The sequence below is a fragment of the Sebastes fasciatus genome, chromosome 19 (genome assembly GCF_043250625.1).
Source record: "Sebastes fasciatus isolate fSebFas1 chromosome 19, fSebFas1.pri, whole genome shotgun sequence".
NCBI classification, from domain to species: domain Eukaryota; kingdom Metazoa; phylum Chordata; class Actinopteri; order Perciformes; family Sebastidae; genus Sebastes; species Sebastes fasciatus.
The window spans coordinates 23304766-23326013 of NC_133813.1; the positions used below are offsets into that span (position 1 = coordinate 23304766).

A 21248-nucleotide genomic window follows, 5' to 3' on the forward strand; every position below is an offset into this window, starting at 1 on the left:
AAGAGTCTTAAAGGAGGTGATAGACTTAGCCATCCCACCTATGTAGTATCAAGTAGGCTACAACCTACTCAAACTAGTGAAACTACAGTGGGCTTCTTTCCCCCTGTGGTTAGGCTTCACTTTGGGTCACAGCTGGAAAGTTTGAAGTGGCCAAAAAGACTAAAGAGGGGAGAGAAACAGGAAATGAAGGCAAACTAATGATTTAAAACTCACAAGACGGTTATCAGCTCACGCCCAAATCAAACAAGTGAAACCCAGCAGAGCAGAAAGCTATTTTTTTCCCCTCTCTCTGCTATTCTGACCTCTACTGTCCGTGTTACTTCCGTGTTGTGCTCACTGCTCACCTGCTCACCTGTTCCACCTGTATTACTGCGCTGTAGTGCTGTAGTGAACAGGTAGGTGCGACTCCAGCTCTGCCGGTGCACCTGCTGCATTATTGTACCATGACGGAGGAGCTCATGACGTGTGATTTAACATGCCCGTCTTCACCGGAGAAGACTTTGAATGGTTTGAAAACTAAGGAGATGGATTTTGAGCAGCCTATTTTCTCGGTGTTGAGCGGCGGTGTGAAGCAGCAGCAGCAGCAGCAGCAGCCGGTACCGGAGGACACCTCGACCTCACCGGCTGCTGCGACCACCACCGACTCCGAGTCCGGGATCTTCTCCGTTGAAGGTGAGCTCTGTGTGGAGCATGAAGCCGAGCTGGACTGGTTCTGTGGCACCGAGCAGAGACTCATCTGCTCTCACTGCGCCATCGTGGGCCCCTGCCACGGTCATACTGTGACCCCTCTGGCCACCAGAGTAACCGCAGTCAGGGTGAGTAGTAGGCCTATACTACTTTTACTATGTCCATATGCAACAGCTGTTTTATTGTATTGACTGATCTGTGGTGTGATATTGATGATATATCAGCTTTGGAAATGTAGTCAAGGTAAATATGTTTTCTTTACTGAGGGGTTAGAAATAGCACAGGAAGGGTACTTTCATTTTGTGTGAATGCCTTTCTTTATATACTCTTTCCTTATACACTTTCAGGTTAATTTTCAGATTTTTAACTAGAACAATTTGACACACAGTGCTGAGCTGCATCTCAAATTAATCTTCAGGTTCCCAGCTTTCAGATGATATACACCACTTCTATGTGACATCTACTGTTGACCTGCTATCTCCCCCTAAAGACCTCCTGTACCCCCCTAAAAAAGACAATCTGATAATACTTCTGTACATTCACTTTTTGAATGCAGGGCATTTGCTTGTACTTGAGTGTTTTTATATTGTAATACTGATACTGGATATATGTCACAGAAGGACAGTTTCACTCTTCTCATTGAAACGTTCGCTTATACAGTTTCTCAGCATGTTTCTGTTTGGAGCATTGCAACCTAATTAATCTTCAGGTTCTCAGCTTTCAGATGATGTACACCACTACTGTGTGACATCTACTGTTGACCTGCTGTACCCCCCTAAAAAAAGACAAAAACAGGTCTAGGTTAAGGAGGACTGGAGTGGAAACGGTTAAATACACTGATGCAAAACTCACATTAAAGTCCAATATTAACATAAAGTAAAAAGCACAGGAAGGTTACTTTCATTTTGTGTGAAATACCTTTCTTTATATACTCTTTCCTTATACACTTTCACAATTTATTTTAATTAATTAATTCAGGTTAATTTCTGATTAACAACTTGACACACAGTGCTGAGCTGCATCTCAATCATCAATTATGTATAAAATGACAGAAAAGGGCCATATCTAATATACTTATTACCTGTGGTCAAAAGTTTTTGATACCAAATCACAGCATGGCTTTTTCTACGGTGTTCCTCAAGGTCTTGGTGTCTTAATGTGGTATTTTGGAGGAATTTTGGTATCAACCCAAAAATTGCCTATGAGACATAACAAAGCATGGGAATGGCCATCATATACAGTACTTCTCTCATAATGTTCTAAGCCCTTATACACTCTCACAATTTAATTAAGTTAATTATTTAACTCAGGTTTATTTCTGGTTTATGACTAGAACAATTTGACAAACAGTGCTGAGCTGCATCTTAAATTAATCTTCAGGTTCCCAGCTTTCAGATGATGTACACCACTTCTATGTGACATCTACTGTTGACCTGATACCTCCCCCTAAAGACCCCCTGTACCCCCCTAAAAAAAGACAAAAAACAGGTCTAGGTTAAGGAGGAGTTAAATACACTGATGCAAAACTCACATTAAAGTCCAGTATTAACATAAAGTAAAAAGCACAGGAAGGTTACTTTAATTTTGTGTGAAGGCCTTTCTTTATTTGCCCTATAGACATGTTTTTATCTCATCTATTTTTAAAGCTAGTCTCCTTCTTCTCTTTTAAGTTTCTTTTATGAGAGAAAATGTGGATTTTTCCTATTATTTCAATCATTCACTTTGTTGAGGATTGTAGCTGTGTGAAAAAACGGTGTTCACATACAGTATTTGACAATGTAATATGCATATTTCATAATTCTTTCTTGGGTGTGACACAATTTGCATGTGTGGTTTCTTGCATGATTCCTCTACATGGTATTTGAAAAGACAGGATTTTCTTGTTGTGTCTCCAGCTGATGAGTGTGTGTGTGTGTGTGTGTTTCCACCAGAACCAGCTGGTGGATGTGTGTGAGAAAATGCAGCTGCAGGCACTGAGGATTGAGAGGTTTATCGACCAGACGCTGACAGCCAAAGAGCAAAAGCTTCAGGTGAGAAATACCACTGATCCACACCCACTCAACCACACGCTAATGATCAGTGCCAGCCTCAATACTGGCACACATTGCTCAGTGGAGCCTACACTGTTGCACAAGTACAGTGTTTTGATGTTGGTTAGGAATGCTATGAAAAATACACTACACACTACATGTGCTTTATGGAGATGTGTTGGGTTTGTGTATGTGGATACTTACCCCTATAATAAGTCTCTTTGCATTAGGGGTGCGACTAAGGATTGTCAATTAAAGGCAGGGTGGGTGACTTTGAGAAACTAGCAAGAGTACACTAGATTTTTAAAAAAATGATCAAACTGAAAAACCGAGCCCAGTGTTGCCAGCTGGCAGCAATAGCTCCAAAATCCCTAAATCTAGCGAGAGCGTTGCCAAGTCTACAACTCTGACAGCCCGTTCCTTAAGGCCTCCCTCCAAAGCCATTCCCCACATTATCATTACAAACATTAACACATCATAATGAATGTGAATGGCGAACATGGCTATTATTAGTACTCACAGCTGTCAAGCTTCATTATATTCAGGCTGAATGAAATGATCGGACGTTTTTTTTACAGTCCTGCGACAGCCACAGATACCTGATCTTTTTCAGCATTGGATTTATTGATTGCTGTCAGGATGTAATGAGAATTTCAACTAATATAACAAAAATGATTCTAAAATCTTTACCAACCCTACCTTTAATCTGTCAGCTATTTTCTTCAATTATCCAATTAATTGTTAAATTAGTCCATTAAATTGGACTAATTGTCTCATTACATCATTACATATGAAACTGTTATTGTCACATCAACAAGGAGAAGAAATTGTGAATGAAATCATTAGTGATGCACCAATACCGATACCGATATCTGATATTTTGTCGATACTGACTCAAATAGCTGGATCTAGTATCGGTGGCAATGGGGCCGATCTATTCAATTCAATTCTATATATACTATATACATTATATACTTGAAATTTAATTAATTAAATAATTTTGACAAATTTGTTGCTGCAGTCCAGGGAATGGCTCGCGTGCCACAGGCCCGTCCACACCTGGTTCTTGGCTTCATTATTTTTTTAATTGCTGTATTTACACTTGAATTGCAATTCCTGTTAATTTTGAAGATTTTTTACCAAGTTGCTGGTTTACCATTTATTATTTTAATGATAAATTACAATTCAAGAAATTTATATCTGTATTTATTTGTTACATTTTGTTTTACAAAGTTAGGAAAGCGATGTTTAAGTCAAGCCTGATGTAAAACAACATAAAATAATGATCCCAGTCACTTCCACACTGTGAGGCATACAGCAGCTTATTAATTAGACACTGGTATCGGACGATACCCAAAGCACAGGTATCGGTATCGGTATCGGGACTGAAAAAGTTGGATCGGTGCATCCCTAAAAATCATCCCTGTAGAGTAAAGGCTATTTGTTGAAAATTCACGTGATTTTACTTTCATATTAATGAAAGCATTTAGAAATACAGCATGAAACATCAGCATGTTGGGCATGCTCCTTAAATCTAAATTCTTTTGAATATCAGAAGGTTGTAATTGTGTCTTCTCACCAATTCACTTCTCCTCTAACAATTATATTGATAGTAAAGGGATTTCAGATCTTATTATTCCAAACAAGTAAAATAACAAGGTACTTTGCAGTTGTTAATGCAAGAGAAAGAGAAAGAAACACAATAAGTTCACTAGTAATGTATAACTTGCTGATTCAGTCAATTTATCACCACTGTGCAACAAAGCAAAGGTTGCCTCTGTTAGTGCACCTATTGCCTATTTATTAACCTCCCCGAACACAATGGGTGTCTAAAGTGGTCAGAGGTACGATCATGCGTTACAAGTTACCACGAGTAAATCAAACTTCAAGCAGACAACAAAGACAGGTAAGAAGAATATGTAGATACCTTATCTGAGCAAGAATCAAATCACCAAACCCATTCTTGTTTCTGTAACAACATCAAACAAACGTACTCAACACTGTGGAAACAATGCTGGTCAGTGTATCTCTGTAGCTGTTGCTGTGTGTGTTTATGGTTAGACGTGGGAAGTCAAACGTTGTGAAATATCAATAACAACCTCCGTGCTTTTATGGGCGCCCTCCGTCAAGTGTTTGGCTGCTTATGAGCAACAGAAACTTGTGACAGTATTTGACCCACATGTTGTCAATGTTTGATTTATGGGATACTTTACTCAAAATGTGAGGCTTTAGGAAATACGCCCTCCCAGCCCGTTCTCATTCCCAGGGCGCCAAATACCGATGCTTTGTCACAGTTGTTGGCGTTCAATACCGCCGCACAAGGCGACCTTGAGTGGCGGTAGGAGACGCACCGTTTTTTTTTTTAAACTACAATGTAAACTCATCCGCGGCAACAGTTAACACACAGGGAAAGTGCTGTAGTGACGTAGTTTAAAGACCGAAAGACACACGCCGAGTGGGTGGGATCGGAAGTGGATGGGTCCAACAAAGACAAGGCTTTCATCCAGGAGACAGCTATTCGTGTCCCATGCATCACGTTTCACTTTAGCTTTACAATCAGCTGTTTGTTTGTGTCCCGTGTTCACAGCGTTGTGTCAAATTTGCACTTTAAAAACATAGTAGTTTTAAGCCCAACCATGTTGTTTTTTCCTAAACCTAGCTAGGGGTTTTGTTGCCAAAACCTAAGCAAGTGCTTTTGTTTAATTCACAACATTAAGCACGTGTTTACTGCGACCAAAAAGTGACGCCGAGGGGTCTAACAAAGCGACAGTATGTGACGAGTTGGGATGAGAACGCGTTGGCCTTCCTGACTATAAAATGTTACTCATACCCTCAAGAACTGATTTTTTGGCCCCTTGGAGGCAGAAAGAAGTTGTGAACGCAACACTGACATAATCATCTCCTTTTAATCTGATATGGTGAACTTGTTATCAAACAGCTGCTTATTTACACATCCAGCAGTTATGAATCAAAGTTTGCATTCATTTGGAGTTGTGTATCTGGCCAGTGAGAGTGAATCAAAACAGTAAAGTTGTGGACAGCTAAGCAATGAGCTGAAACTCACTATAAAGCTTTGTAAAGTAGAGGGGAGCTGCAGGTTCAGATGATAATTGTCACATTGTAATTTTATGCATTGTCAGAAAAGAAAATGTCAAATATCAGTTTCGGTGTCTCAAATATGAGGATTTCCTACTTTTTATTGTTTCTGTGTCATGCTAAAGTGAATATCCATTGGTTGTGGATTGCTGGTTGGACAAAACAAACAATGTTAAGAAGGAATAGGCAATATGGATACAATCTTTATCACAGTATGTGCAATTTTATCACAATATTGATACTGTAAATTGTGATTAAGTACATTTTCTGGAAGATCAATTGACTGTTTAAGGATAATCCAGAAAATTAAATACACTGATACACATTAAAGTTAACATTAAATAGACCTGCTCAATGATTTGCAACATTGCCCTCACCCAGAGATATTAATGAGATACCTATCGCTGTATTAACGGCAGGGCGGTTCACATGTTTGTATTGTTTCATGACATTTGCATTGTCATCTAATCCTAATTTGAAGATGTCGGTTTGGGCTCTGGGAACGTGTAATGGGAATGTTTTGCAGATTTTCTGACATTTTGTAGATTAAACGGTTTGTTCGTTGAAAATAAGATTTAGTGCACGATTCAAAGTATATCTGATCATAAACTTAAAGGTTTTTATATAGTTGGAAACATTACGTAAGTGTATGGGTTTTAGAAACGTAAAAGTTACAATAAGAGGGATAGTTTGGGTGTTTAGAAGTGGGGTTGTATGAGGTACTTATTCACAGTCAGTGTATTACCTACAGTAGATGACGATCGGCCGAGTTACCGCACAGAAGCAAAGCAATGTACTGCTGTGGACGGAGCCGGCAGCAAAACATATTTTAGGCCCTCCTAAAAAATCAATAATAGATATCAGTGTAAGTGTACGCTATATTTACAATATTTTCATCGCTTTACCTTGCCAGCAGCTATGTCAGCTATACAGTCTATGTTTCCGATATGCCATTTGCCGTTATCTACGCTCTCGCCAAAGCAACCAGACTCCACTGAAAAAAAACAGTAATTTTACCTCGCAGAATACGGGAGTTGCTGGTCTACCGCTGCCTCGATCGGTTAGTTAGTTTATGTTAATGTGTGACTTTGGTTAGTTCGGATTTACCAAAGTCCCACAATAGCACAAACAAACTAACCGATCGAGGCAGCGGTAGACCAGCAACCCCCGTGTTCTGTAAGGTAAAATTACTGTTTTTTTCAATGGATTCTGGCAGATTTGGCATAGATGGATACATCAGCTTCAGTTCCTCATCGGAAAGGGCTATCTGACAGGAAGGTAAGGCGATGTAAATATTCTAAATATAGCGTACACTTAAACTGATATTCTTATTGAACCGTCCTCTACTGTAGGTAATACAATGACTATGGATAAGAACGTCATACAACCCCACTTCAAAACACCCAAACTATCTCTTTAACCTGTTAACTGCAGTCATATTGATAGAGTATTGATTATGCAATTGGATTGAAAACAATGTAATTCCTCCTCCTGCGCCACAAGTTGTCTTAATATTCTTCTCCCCTGTCTCTGGGCGTAGGTAGCGGCGAGCAGGGCGAGGGAGCAGATCCTGGCTCAGGTCAGCGCAGCGCGTGAAGCCCTGGAGGAGGAGGAGCAGCGTCTCCTGGAGGAGGTGCAGAGAGAGGAGGAGCGGGTGGAGCAGTGTCTCCTCACCCAGAGAGCTCACTGGAGCCAGGCCATGGCGAGTCTGTCGCAAATACGCTCCGGCCTGGTGCACACGCTGACGCACACTCCAGACGCACAGCTGGTGGTGAGAGACTGGGACATTTTTGTCAGGAAGTTGAGGGATTACTGGGGATGATTATTGAAGAATAGAGGAACTTGTGCTCAAATAACAGTAACATGATAATGGTCATAAATTACTTAACTACATGAATGTCCAGAAGAGTCATCCCTTTCTTCCTGTCTTTCAGACTAGTGTCCAGGAGATAGCTGACAGGTAATCTTTAATACTTTATTACATTGCTTGTGAATATTATTTTCTTGCTCAGGATACCGGAGAGGTAACAACTCTTCTCCTCTTGCTGTTTGTGTGTTAGGGTGGAGGAGGCGGAGGGAGTCGGGGAGCCCTGTGACACAAACCAGCTCAACCTGAGCCCAGCCTGCGGTGACAGCAAGCTGCTGAGAGGTCTGTGGGCCACTGCAGTTCTGCTGGGGCCAAACGGTTAGTAGATTTGTATTCAATCTTCATGCACAATATGACAGATCCAGCAGGATCGTACGAGGTTATTACACACACCGATGGTGGTAATTAGCATACTCGCAAACCTTGAAAATCCAGAAAAGAATGGTTGCTATGCTCCAAACAGAAACACACTGAGAAACTGTATAAACAAACATTTCAATGAGAAGAATGAAACTGTCAGTCTGTGACATATATCCAGTGTTAGAATATCTTTTACTGAAGTGAAAGTATCAGTGTTACAATATAAAAACACTCAAGTACAAGCAAATGTCAAAAAGTTAATGTACATAAGTATTATCAGATTGTCTTTTTTTAGGGGGTTACAGGAGGTCTTTAGGGGGAGATAGCAGGTCAACAGAAGATGTCAAATAGAAATGGTGTACATCATCTGAAAGCTGGGAACCTGAAGGTTAATTGAGATGCAGCTCAGCACTGTGTGTCAAATTGTTCTAGTCATTATCAGAAATTAACCTGAATTAATTAATTAATTAAATTAAATTAAATTGTGAGAGTGTATAAGGGCTTAGAACATTATGAGAGAAGTACTGTATATGATGGCCATTCCCATGCTCTATTATGTCTCATAAGCAATTTTTGGGTTGATACCATTTGTTACACAGATTTAGTGCTAAATTTAACCAATTTTTACCACTCGATAATTGATAAAGATTATGATAAATTCCTCCAAAATACCACTTTAAAACTCCAAGACCTTGAGGAACACCATAGAAAAAGCCATGCTGTGATTTGGTATCAAAACTTTTAACATGTTGAGATTTCTGAAAGAATTGCATTTTTCGGCGATTGGATGGCGAGCATTTCTGTGCTGGAAACTGCTCAGAAACCCCCTTATTGTCAGTATACCTAGGACATTCATCCATCCTCTGAATGCCCTAGGTCTTTAGTTTGTGGCTGTGAAGTTTCATGAGGCTGTGATTATCCTTGAGGTCACCACAGGTCATTTTATACAGTGAGGTCATGTTTCAAAAAATGATCTCAATAAAATGAAAAGGCTACTATGAGGACTAACATCATCACACATGAATACACTCTCAGCTTTACAGCGATACCCAATTTATGTAATACATAGACTGTTTAGGGACCCCAGTATGCAGAAATATTCAAATACGCCATTTTTAGAATAAGCAGAAATAAAACATTTATACTGCATTCAAAAAACTGCATGGTTTTTGCCCCAAACTGCATGTGATTGGTGGGCATGTCTGTAAAAGAGAGATTCGTGGGTACCCAGAGAACCCATTTTCATTCACATATCTTGAGGTCGGGGGTCAAGAGACCACTTTGAAAATGGCCATGCCAGTTTTTCCTCTGCAAAATTTTGTGTAAGTTTGGAGCGTTATTTAACCTCCTTCTCAACAAGCTAGTATGACATGGTTGGTACCAATGGATTCATTAAGTTTTCTAGTTTCATATGATGCCAGTATCTTCACTCTAGCTTTACAACTGAGCTGCTACAACCTCCGAAAGATCGCAAATAAATTAGTGGCATTAAAACGAATATGCGTTTACACATTATTATCGCGTTAACTTTAACAGCCCTAGTTATAAGGTAAAATGTTAATCAGAAAAGTAACTAGTAACAACTGTATAGCTGTCACGTGATTATATTGGAGTGAAAAGTACATGAAACTACATTTCCCAATACACTGCATATAAGTATAAAGTTCCCCAAAAATGTACCTGAGTAAATGTACTTACTTTAGTTACTATTCACCACCGCATTAATTACTTTCTTTGATCTTTCATTTCTTATATATATTCTGGTGTTTCTATTGGTGATAAGTTTGCAGATGATTTGACTTTATTTTCTGTATTTTATTGCACACAGAACCTTCTTGACTTGTGGTAGTGTGTAGTAGCTCTGGAAATATATTGCATATATGTAATAATATACACATTTATCTACATAGACTAGGTTTTGTCCTGATGTATTTTTTGCTCTCTGGTTGGAAACAGCAGTGATTGCATAGGGCCTGGATGTTTTTGTGTTACTGAGCAGGTGTCGAAATAAATCTAAACATGGGAGAAAATTGAGAGAAATTACACCACAGGAGAACTGCCGAAGAGTGGCACAAAAAATAAAGAGTTGTTCATGTAAATCTGGAAGATGGACATGTGTGATACTGTAATGTGGGTGGAAGTGAAGTGACCAGCAAGCTGTTTAGCCTGTGACATTACAGTAAACAAAGGATTTCATTAAAGTAAAAAAATCTTAACATGTCTGCTTATGGTATTTCATCAGTTTGTGAAATTCAATCCATCTTTTTCTTTCTTCCCGTGCAGCTTATGGATCATCTAATTTAAAGTTTGATGAGCGCACAGTGAGCCCTCTCCTGTCCCTGTCTGACGACTTCTACACTTTGACCTTCGTTCACAAAAAAGCTCGCCTATCCCCGCCCTACGACCCAGCACGCTTCGACTTATGGCCCAACGCGCTGGGTTCACTCTCCATGTCCTCTGGCACCCACAGCTGGGTGGTGGATGTGGGCCAGAGTGGTGCCTTTAAGGTCGGGGTCTGCTACACCTCTCTGGAGCGCAAAGGCTCCGGAGACGAGGCCCGGCTGGGCCACAACAGTCGCTCTTGGGTTCTGTGTCACTACGACGGCGACTACTCCTTCTGCCACGCAGGGAAGAAGGAGCCCCTGCAGGTTGGGAGGAGACCCCAGAGGATCGGCCTGCTGCTGGACTGGCCGAGTCACACGCTGATGTTTTACGAGCCGGACTCCAGCGCCGTGCTGTACTCTGTCATGCATCACTTCAGTGCCCCGCTGCTGCCGGCGTTTGCTGTGACTGACCGCAGTATCACCATACTGCACTGACACACCGCACACTAAACTAAATGACCTTAAACATGTGAAGAAATGTCTGTCTCTTATGTAGATATGATCAGCAGCTAAAGATCCTACATCTGATGGTGCAGTTATTTCTATTTATTTTATTATCTATTCTTTTAGTAGCTGCTGATTCTTTTATTTTATTTTATTACTGTTTTTAATGATTATTTTGATTAAAAGATAATCAGATAATTTTACTTTATCTGTTGATCATATTATACAGTAGTGCTGTAACTGTATTTTGTTTGACTGATGATTGTTTTTTATGTTTTGAATATGATTGTTTTCAGCATCAGTTTGATCTCTCAAGGCTCTTAATAGAAAGTATTAATTATACTGGTTGATCCAGGACTGTTTTAAATGTTGTGTGACAAAGAAACTCACTACAGAAATACTTGAGATTATTTTGATATTATATGTGCCATAAACCAATTATTACAGTTTGACTGTTATATCTTCTGACTTTGCAATAGACATTTCCATAGATACACAAGGTATGATTTCTTGATTTCTGTTGCATTAATATATTTTAAGAGCTGCAAAACCCTGAGTTTTTTCTTTTAAGTTACAGCAGGGTTTATAGATGTGTGTGTATTTGACAACGTAGTACAGTAAAGTACAGTAAGTATTACATTACAATAAACCAGTTATCCTGTAGGGACTCAGCAGGAAGATGAGATATGTCAACAGAATGAGTGTAACTCAAAAACACTAATCATTCTTGCTCAGAGTTTTGTGTCAAACTCAGTATAGTGGAGAATCTGAGAATACAGTAAATACAGTTAAAGTCCTGCATTGAAAATGTTACTTAAGTTAATGTATGTTAGTATAATCAAGAAAATGTACTTAAAGGTACCATATTAACATGCTATTTAGTACATTACTCTATCACCTCATGTTGCTCACCACAGCCTCATACCAGGCTATTATTATTAAAACTGTGGAGCTCAGAGGACATTTTGGTCAGGATGGAGGCAGGAACGGACGGTCCTGAGGGAGTTATAAGGGAGCGAAATGAGTGTTGATGCAGAACTGTGTAGAGTAATTAATCAAAACGACACATTTGATGTGCAAATAAGCACGGGGAGTTCTGTGGTTCAAAACTGCACAAAATGTAATAATATAATATAATATTGTTATTTTTTTTGTAATTAACTTCTTATTGTTTTTCCAAAAGAAGTTACATCACACAGAACAAAGATATCAGAAACAAACAAGAAAACAGTAATAACAATAAAACTAATAAGACCACAGGAAAAAAAATATCAACAAAAAAACCCATAAAATAAAATAAATTATATCTATGTAGCCTGTACATATAGGCTATATACACACAGGGTAAGCATTGGTATTATAAAAATGATGGAAACAACCAGGGCAAGTATTGATAAGTATATAGCTCACATTTTTAAACGTTATGACCTAAAGGTGACAATGCAGGCGACCCTCACACCTCATGGCAATAACATCTATGACGTTATCAGCCTCTCCTTAGTTAGTCATTCAGTACTGTATTCACATAGGGGGCCCATATTTCCAAAAATATCTCCTGTCTATTTTTCAATTCTAATGCGCACAAATTAATTAATGAGTGAAACATCATAAATGTCTATGTAATATAATATTATAATTTTTTTTAATTCACTTTTTATTGTTTTTTCCAAAATAAGTTACATCACACAGAACAAAGACATGAGAAACAAAACAAAAAAAACAGTAATGACAATAAAACTAATAAGACCACAGGAAAAAAACAACAACATACGTATACTGTATGTAGCCTATATACAGTATACTGTATATAGGCTACATACACACACAGGGTAAGCATTGGTATTATAAAAATGATGGAAACAAGCAGGGCAAATATTGATAAGTATATAGCTCTTCTTAAAGTGATGACCTATAGTCGACTCACACCTCATGACAATAACATCTATGACGTCATCAGCCTCTCCTAATCATATAGAGGCCCATATTTCCATATTTCCAAAAATACCTCCTGTCTATTGTTCAATTTAAAAATTAATAGTTAAGAATTGGCTATTTTGGTCATTTAATATTGTTATTATTTTAATTGTAGTGAAAATCGGGACAATTAGTGTGTTTAACATATTACCGGGTCACCAATACAGTCGGTGGTAGTCATGGTGATTGATGAGGAGTGACGCGTTGAGCCGCACATATAAAAGCAGAGGCCACAGTTCTACTGTCTTTCTGCACCTGATCTTGTTGACCTGAGGAGCTGCTGACCTTGAACTGTGGAAACCGTCAGGAACAAGCTGTTCACCTGTTCAACTGTTCACCTGTCCTGAGATAGAGAGATAGAGAGATGGCACCTGTTGCTTTACGCAGATAGAAACATCTGCTTAAGTTAGGCATCCTCCGTGTGCTGGATGAACGCTATGGTAAAACACAGCAGACCACATTCAAACTTTATTCCTCTTTATATTTGTAATAACTATATAATATATATATAAGATAATATTTTAATTTCATGTTGTTTGGGTATACATATTTCCTCAGGGCATCAATCTATATTACACCTATCTTACACAGCTGTTATTTCGATGCAATTATGTAATTTAGATGTAAAATGATTACATATGATTATGTTTTATAAATGTGCAGGTGGCAGTTTATTTGTTTTGCACACTTTAAGACTATGCAACTTAACAAAAAAATAAATAAATGAATGATATACAGTGCAGGATGAGGCAAAAAAAACACTGGGCTTATTTGAAGCCTCCACCTAGAGACAAGATTAATATAAAGAAATAATATGAATACATAATATTCATATTAGACAGGTGGTAAATGTAGCTCTAAATACTGATATAGTGATTAAGAAACATGCATGTTGAGTTTGTGCAGCAGGTCGTCGAGTTAATATTGAAAGTTTAGGACAAAGATGGAGACTGCAACTTATTTTGAAAAATGCTAATAGTTGTGTATGTTGTGCATATTGCACGCACCATGGAAACGACGTCAGATATAGAAACGAGCGTTTAGGGTGACGTCACTAACTGGACCGTTTAGAGACAGAAGTGATGCATCATGTGAATGCATTGACTAATAGCAATAACTGCGACCTTGTTGGTCACTAAAGCCCCTCAATAATAATACACACAGTGCACTTTCATAGACTAAGCTACTGGAGTTACCCTGCACTATATTCAGTCTTAACAGTCTCTTCTGCACTATATTCAGTCTTAACAGTCTCTTCTGCACTATATTCAGTATTAACAGTATCTTCTGCACTATATTAATTTTTTAACAGTCTCTTCTGCACTATACTCATTTTTAACAGTATCTTCTGCACTATATTCACTTTTTTAATAGTCCTGTATCACAGTTGTTTCCCTGCACTATATTCAGTTTTAACAGTTTTCTTCATCTCCTTGTATTTTTATATATGGTATATTTTTTTGTACTTTGCACTACTAACTTTTTTACTGCCTTTTTATTAACATGTTTTGCACTATGGAACTGTGATGCTGGAAACTTGAATTTCCCTCGGGATCAATAAAGTTACTATCTATCTATTATTTTCTATCTATCATATCATGCTGGGCCCATAATTCAGAGGACAATAAAATAATAGCGTCATTTGAAAACATGTATTACAATGTGACACATCCTGCAGTTACAGCCTGCTTGAAAACATGGAGCTGAGGTGTTAATGAAGTTTCAGCACAAGCTGCTTACATTTCTAATTCAAATGCAGCTCACAGCTAATTTCGGAAACCATGTGTAACATTTCGTTGTTAGAGAAGCAGACAGCCAATCTGACCCTTACGAAAAATAGTATACTTCAAGTTTATTTTATGAAGTATACTTTAGTAAAGTTCAAATATATTTCCCTGATGTATACTTGTGTTTACTATGTAGTAAGAATGCTAATGTCAGTGTACTAGTACTTGTAAGTGTACTAATTCAATACTTCTTGGGACTAAATTGGCCCACTTTTTAGTTTATAAAAGTATAATTTTAAGTGTAAGAACAGTAAAGTTATATTTTGTACTGCAACTATACTATGAACTAAACTACAAGTGAAAAGGGATATACTGTTTAATTGTTATATACTGGTAGCCTACTTTTTAGTTTATGAAAGTACATTTTGTTGCCTCCACGCTGAACGGAGAATCCACAAACGTAGAAAAGTCTTATTGAATTGAGGTAAATTCATATCAAAACATTTGTTTCCAAACTCTCACACACTTTAATAGGCTGCTCTATCAAAAAGTAAGCACAACTACAAGCCAAGTATACCATAGGCCTATAAGGCAAGAATACTTAATTATACTTTTCTTAAGTATATCTCGATCAAAAGATTAAGTGCAATACTGTGCAAGACAAGTATACCTAGACTGTATACTTGTCAGTATAAGCTAAGTATGCTTAAGAATATCTCTAATAAAAATACTAAAAAAGTAAACTGAAAGTACACTCTCTTATTTTAAGTTTAAAATAAGAATACTAATAGCACACTTGAATAAACTTCTATTTGGTAAGGAGAAGGATATTTAGTTAGTGTTTCATTCATGTGTTCACTTTTACCATGTGGCAAAATCTAACAGCAGAACCTGTTTAGGGTCGACAACATGATAATTAACAAACAAGCTGTTTAATGTCATGTTGTGTTTTATACGTGTGCTATTAGCACACGTCACGTTTCTTCACAATAGGTCCTGCTGTGAAGTGAACTGTTTTAAAGTCATAAAGTCACAGGCTTTAATTAGTCTGATCATGTCATGACTAATGGTTTCCTTTTTTCTTCTTTCTATTTAGTTGGTCTGCTGAAGCCAGGACGGATCCTTTCAATGACTGTGACCAATTTGAGGAACCGTCCACTGAGCAGCACCAACATCAGCTCCATGTCCCGGTCCGTCCTCAGCCTGTACCACAGCTTCGTCACAGGCTCCAAGGACTTCCCTTTGATTCCAGTCAGAGCACACTTTGACTCTCTCCGCTTGGTCACACCCTTTCCCAGGCTGACCCAGTGGGAGAACACCACACCGTCTCCTTTGACGGATGCACCAGCAGGTGTGATGGTGCCTACTGGTGGCCTTCCTCCAAAAATGCTGACTCCAGTTCTTCCAGAGAGGGCGAAGCTTGGAGCCCTGAGGGCCGACGGCAGGAACTTTGTCCGCGACATGAAGTTTGATGGTGAGACTCTCACGAGTCATCTCCACTGTGTACCGCTCTGAGAGCACGGAGCTGACCAACAGCTGGAGGGTGACCGACTACAGTGCAGACGGACACCTTCTCATGTCGGTCCTCTGTCAGTTCACCGGAAAGTCGGCGCGGTCTGCAAAGACTCCAAGACAGGAGACAGAGGAGGAGAGCAGCAGCAGCCGGTCACCTCCAAAGAAACGCTTGAGACTGTGATGGACGTTTGCTCTGCTGCACCTTGGTCTGTCCCTTGTGGATTACAACATCTGGCAGATTAAGGAGCTGGATTATTTTGACCCCTGAGGGCTCCACTGGTAGCATCTTGCACCGGGGCCCATGAGGACATGTCCCATATGAATAATATGGTTGACTGAGGGGTTATTATTGTACATTTGTATATAGTTTTTCTCTTTATGATTGTGGTACACACAGGTCAGTGTTTTTGGTGCGTCTTGCACCTTTCTTTATTTCTTAGTGCTGGCCTGTGTGTCTGATATTGTGTTAACTACGAGGGAGCTATGAGGATCTCTTGAGATAGGAGCACTCTCCAAAGAAAACTTTTTTTCCATACAGGAGGAATTGGGAACTCTAAATTGCATGTCCACGGTTTACCCCACCAACTGCCCACTGTGTGTCGGGACAGGGATCGGTCCCCCTGCAGCCTTCAACATCAATTGCAGTTCGAATGGATTTCTTTAAATACAGTTGAATGTATTTTCTTGAGCTAGAAATACATGCAACATTATTTAATGAAGCACACTCATCACTAGCATCACAAGTACAAGACTTCAGTTTGAGCTAGGAATGAGAAGAGCTGCTGCAACAGCTGCAGGGACAGTGTCAGAGCCAACAACACTACTGATCCACCAACGACAGGCAGAGAACAGGCTGATAGAAGAAGCAGGAGAGGACAAGAAACAGGCAAGACGGAGACCATTGAAGACATCAACTCTGGGACCCCACCTGTGCTTCTCTCCCAGCTAACCAGACCAGCCAGCTGCGGACACAGGAAGAGTTCACAAATAGGTAAGAAGTCCTTTACAGACCATCTAAAAGTGTTTATGGTGTAGTAGGTTCTTCTAAATACTACAGTACCTGTAATCAACCTTATCTGCAATTTGTCTTTCAGAGGAAGAAGGAGACAAGGAAAGGAGACAGCATTCATTGTGAACCGTCACATAAAAAACGGATGAGTATACATTTTTACACATACATTTTTTCTGTTTTTGTACAGATGGATAGTTTCTCTGGCTGTTGAAGTTGTTTGTTGCCATTTGTCTTTTAGAGAGAGGAAAGAAAACGAAAAGGACCAGACGAGACAAGAGGCGAGGAGGCAGGACAGCGTGCATTGAAAACCCTTTCCTTTAAAAAGATAAATACATTTATTTTAGCATCAGAAATTTCAAATAGAATTTTTTTTGGTTTCTGTTTATTAACTAGCGTTTCTCCTTTTCTGCCATTTGTCTTTCAGAGAGAGGAGAGGAAACGAAAAAAGACCAGACGAGATGAGAGGTGAGGAGGATATAGGACAGTGGCATCGTGTACCATGAAGAAGAAAAAAAAGGATGAGACGAGGGGCAGGGAGCGAGCACTCTCTGTGGGGGACGAGGAATAATCAAGAAAAAGACCAGATTGGTTGCTGTCTATTAACTAGTGTTTCTCCTTTCCTGCCATTTGTCTTTCAGAGAGAGGAGAGGAAACGAGGAGTAATCAAGAAAAAGACCAGACCAGGCCAGACGAGAGGCGAGGAGGCAGGACAGCGTGTATTGTGAACCCTCTCCTTTAAAAAGGTAAATATATATATTTATTTTATTATCAGAATTTTCAAATACATTCAGTTGGTTGCTGTTTATTAACTAGTGTCTCTGTTTTCTGCCATTTGTCTTTTAGAGAGAGGAGAGGAAACAGCACGAGGAGGAGACAAGATAAAGATGAAGCTGCTGCAGCAGGACCATCAGAGACACTTTACATGTGTCCTGTTTGATAGTTACATCGTAGCATGGAGTTCTTTAAGACCCGTTGGGCTAATTTACATTTTTTGTTAAAAAATAAGTTGTTTAGTATCTGTATCGTCTGTGCAGCCACATGATGCACAAACTATATCTGACTGTGAACACAGAAAACACTTGGTTGTAATAAAGTCAGTCTCTTCAGGGATAATAATAAGTGTCATGTCATGAAATAACTGGTAACTACATATTAATATTATATAATTATTATTAATGCATCCATTGAATGACAAGATGTAACTGCAATAAACTAGTATTCAGAGGACAAGTTACAGTGTGTGTTAGCATTGATAGTCAGAGATGTAATCAGGAGTAAAAAAAGGTTAATGACACAACTCAGTGTAACATTTAAAGGGACTGTTTGTAAGAATCAGAAATGCTTGTTAACAGTGACACCTGTGGCTGTTAAGTCAACGAAAGTCAGCGTCGCGCTTGCGCTTGTGCTCGCTCTAAATAGACATGAAAGAGCATCGCTCAAAACAGTGAGGCGACACACGTCAGCTAAAACCATAATATCACTCTATATTTCACCTGTAATATTAGCTGACCAGACGAAGGTCTCTCCATGAAACGTCCACTGTTCACTAGATATTCCCAGAGTTACGAAGTCTTCTGCAGTGTGTAGTATGCGCGCATGCACGTGAGGTGGAGCGAGCTGAGTGAAGGCAGGCAGAGGAGCAGAGGAGCACAGCAGAGACTCCGGCCCTGGAGACCAAAGCTACGGTCTCCCCCGTGTCCTCCGACCAACACTGTTTTGCAAGACGGGCGTCACTAGATATAACTTTGCGGTTTTGGTGCTTCTGTGTAGTTTGTATTGGAGTCTTGTCTGAACAGCGTAGCCACACGCGAGCGTGCATGGGACACCGACCCGGGTGATTTATACGTGTAAGAAGTTACAAACAGTCCCTTTAACACAAATTCAAAGGTAAAAAATCGAAAAGCTTTCACCATCAGGCTGGTGGGTACAAGGGAGCGGGGAATAGGACCCAAATGCAGACAATCTTTAAGCAACTACAGGCTTCTACAAGATACATGCGACATGCTACAGGCAACAACAGGCTACTACATTACTTCATTAAATGACTATTACTGTAGCATTTTACTGTTGGTTGAGGTGGAGCTTATTCTACTTTATATTAGGTTGTGTAGGAGCCATTGTGTTTGTTTTGTTAAAGAACTACAAGGCGTCGCCGTTTGAAATGACGCAATCACGGCGCGTCCGTCATCTCTTACACACAGACACAGGTGAGGGAGGACAGACAGGTGAGGGAAGACAGGTGAGGGAAGACCTAATACGTCCATGGGGAAGACAGGAGGACGCCGAGATGTCTGTTCGTAAGCTATATCACAAAAGGGATTAGGTTTATCTCGCTTTAGTTTTTTTGATGTTGAACTAAGGAGTTAGAGTTTCTGAATAACTTGATGCATGCATCGAACTATAGTTTATTTATTTTGTTACAAGCGTGACGTCCTTCATATTTATTCGGTCATTGTCCTGCTGCAACCCAAACCCAGACCTTCAAACCCAGACCTTCAAACCCAGACCTTCAAACCCAGACCTGCAATCAACACAACCCAGCAAGTAAGTGATGCAGATATATTGTGGATGTTATTGAAGTGCGTTGGAATCACTGTAACTAATGATGATTTCATTATGGATTCATCTCCTGATCATATTCTCAATTGCGCGATTGATTGGTTTGTAAAAATAAAAAAAATAGTGAGAAATGGCAGCCACTTCCGGTGGCAAGTGCACAATTATGCAGACCCAAAGTGACATCTCAAAGTGATTAATCTAATAGGCTACATGCACATGTCAGCACTATACTCCTTTTGCTGCCTCTGTATGTCCTGCTTGTCTGCAATGTCGTTTTATATGTATAAAATGGCACTACTGCTTTTAACAACTGTGTCCTTTTCCAACATCTAAACTGCATGTGCTGTTTAATGTTTTTGTTTTGATGTACTTTAGGAAGCCTTTTGTAACACCCTGGCCAGGGACAACAGATGAAAAATAGCCTTTTGGCTATCTCTGGCATTTTTTTTACACCATGTGTATTTATTGATTTGCACTGGCCCTTCTCAAACTAAACTAAACGGTGCTTTTTGTCCAACCAACAGTCCAAACCTCAAATTTATTAGAAAACAAATCGAAACAATTAAAAGAAAAAGCAGCAAGTCTTCACATTTTAGAAAGTGAAGCCATCTTCGGCATTTTACATTAAAAATGTGTCAGAAAATCTGGTTTCAGCTGTACTTGTACATTTTCACATGTTTTGTGCAGTGGTGAAATGTTACTAAGTACATTACTCAAGTACTGTACCTAAGTACAATTTTGAGTTACTTTACTTGAGTATTTTCATTTTTGCTACTTTATACTTCTACCCCACTAGAGGCAAACATTGTACTTTTTACTCCACTACATTTATTTAATAACTTTAGTTACATTGCAGATTCAGATTATAAATTCAAAAATATAATCAACAAATAAATTATAATGTATTATTATATACTGAAGTAAGACTTTATTGATCACTTTGTGAAATTCACAAGCTTCACGACAGTATATAAATAAAAAAATAAGCTCCTGCTTTACCAGATGCAATACTAAAATGATGTACATATATCAATGATTATAATCAAATAATATAATAGGCTATAATATAATATATAATATATATTATTCTGAAAAGGGCTATTCTGCATAAGGAGTACTTTTACTTTTTGTACTTTTCGTCCTGCATATTTTGATGCTAATACTTGTATTCAAATATCTTGAATGCATAACTTTTAAATGTAACAGTATTTCTACACTGTGGTATAACTACTTTTACTTAAGTAAAATACCTGAGTACTTCTTCCACCACTGGTTTTGTGTGCAAACATCTTTACTTGTAAAGTAACTAAAGCTGTAAAATAATCGTAGTGGAGTAAAAGGTACAATATTTCCCTCTGAAATGTATTGACATAGAAGTACGAAGTAACATTAAATGGACATACTCAAGTAAAGTAAAAGTACCTCAAAGTTTTCCTTAAGTACAGTACTTTAGTAAATGTACTTGGTTACATTCCACCGCTGGTTAAACTCAGTAAGACAGTTGATGTTTCCTCTTTCCATTAGAAACCTCCTTGGAAAGAACAGTTTTAAACTTTTAAATTTGGCTAAATGGCTCCGGTCAGTGATGTTAAG

At 38.9% G+C, this 21248-nt stretch overlaps 1 protein-coding gene and 1 long non-coding RNA gene across 2 annotated transcripts; both read left to right on the plus strand.

Moving 5' to 3' along the window:
• The first annotated feature begins 329 nt into the window (after nucleotides 1–329).
• On the plus strand, nucleotides 330–11412 carry bspry (B-box and SPRY domain containing). Its single transcript, XM_074617915.1, has 6 exons — nucleotides 330–815; nucleotides 2619–2717; nucleotides 7354–7584; nucleotides 7748–7773; nucleotides 7874–7998; nucleotides 10324–11412. The coding sequence occupies exons 1-6, from the start codon at nucleotides 444–446 to the stop codon at nucleotides 10857–10859; spliced, it is 1389 nt and encodes a 462-aa protein (XP_074474016.1). The 5' UTR covers nucleotides 330–443; the 3' UTR covers nucleotides 10860–11412.
• A 6086-nt stretch (nucleotides 11413–17498) lies between these two features.
• On the plus strand, nucleotides 17499–18305 carry LOC141757633 (uncharacterized). The gene is made up of 3 exons (XR_012591687.1): nucleotides 17499–17561; nucleotides 17735–17839; nucleotides 17940–18305. It is a non-coding gene; the product is annotated as an uncharacterized LOC141757633 (long non-coding RNA).
• Nucleotides 18306–21248: the final 2943 nt, after the last annotated feature.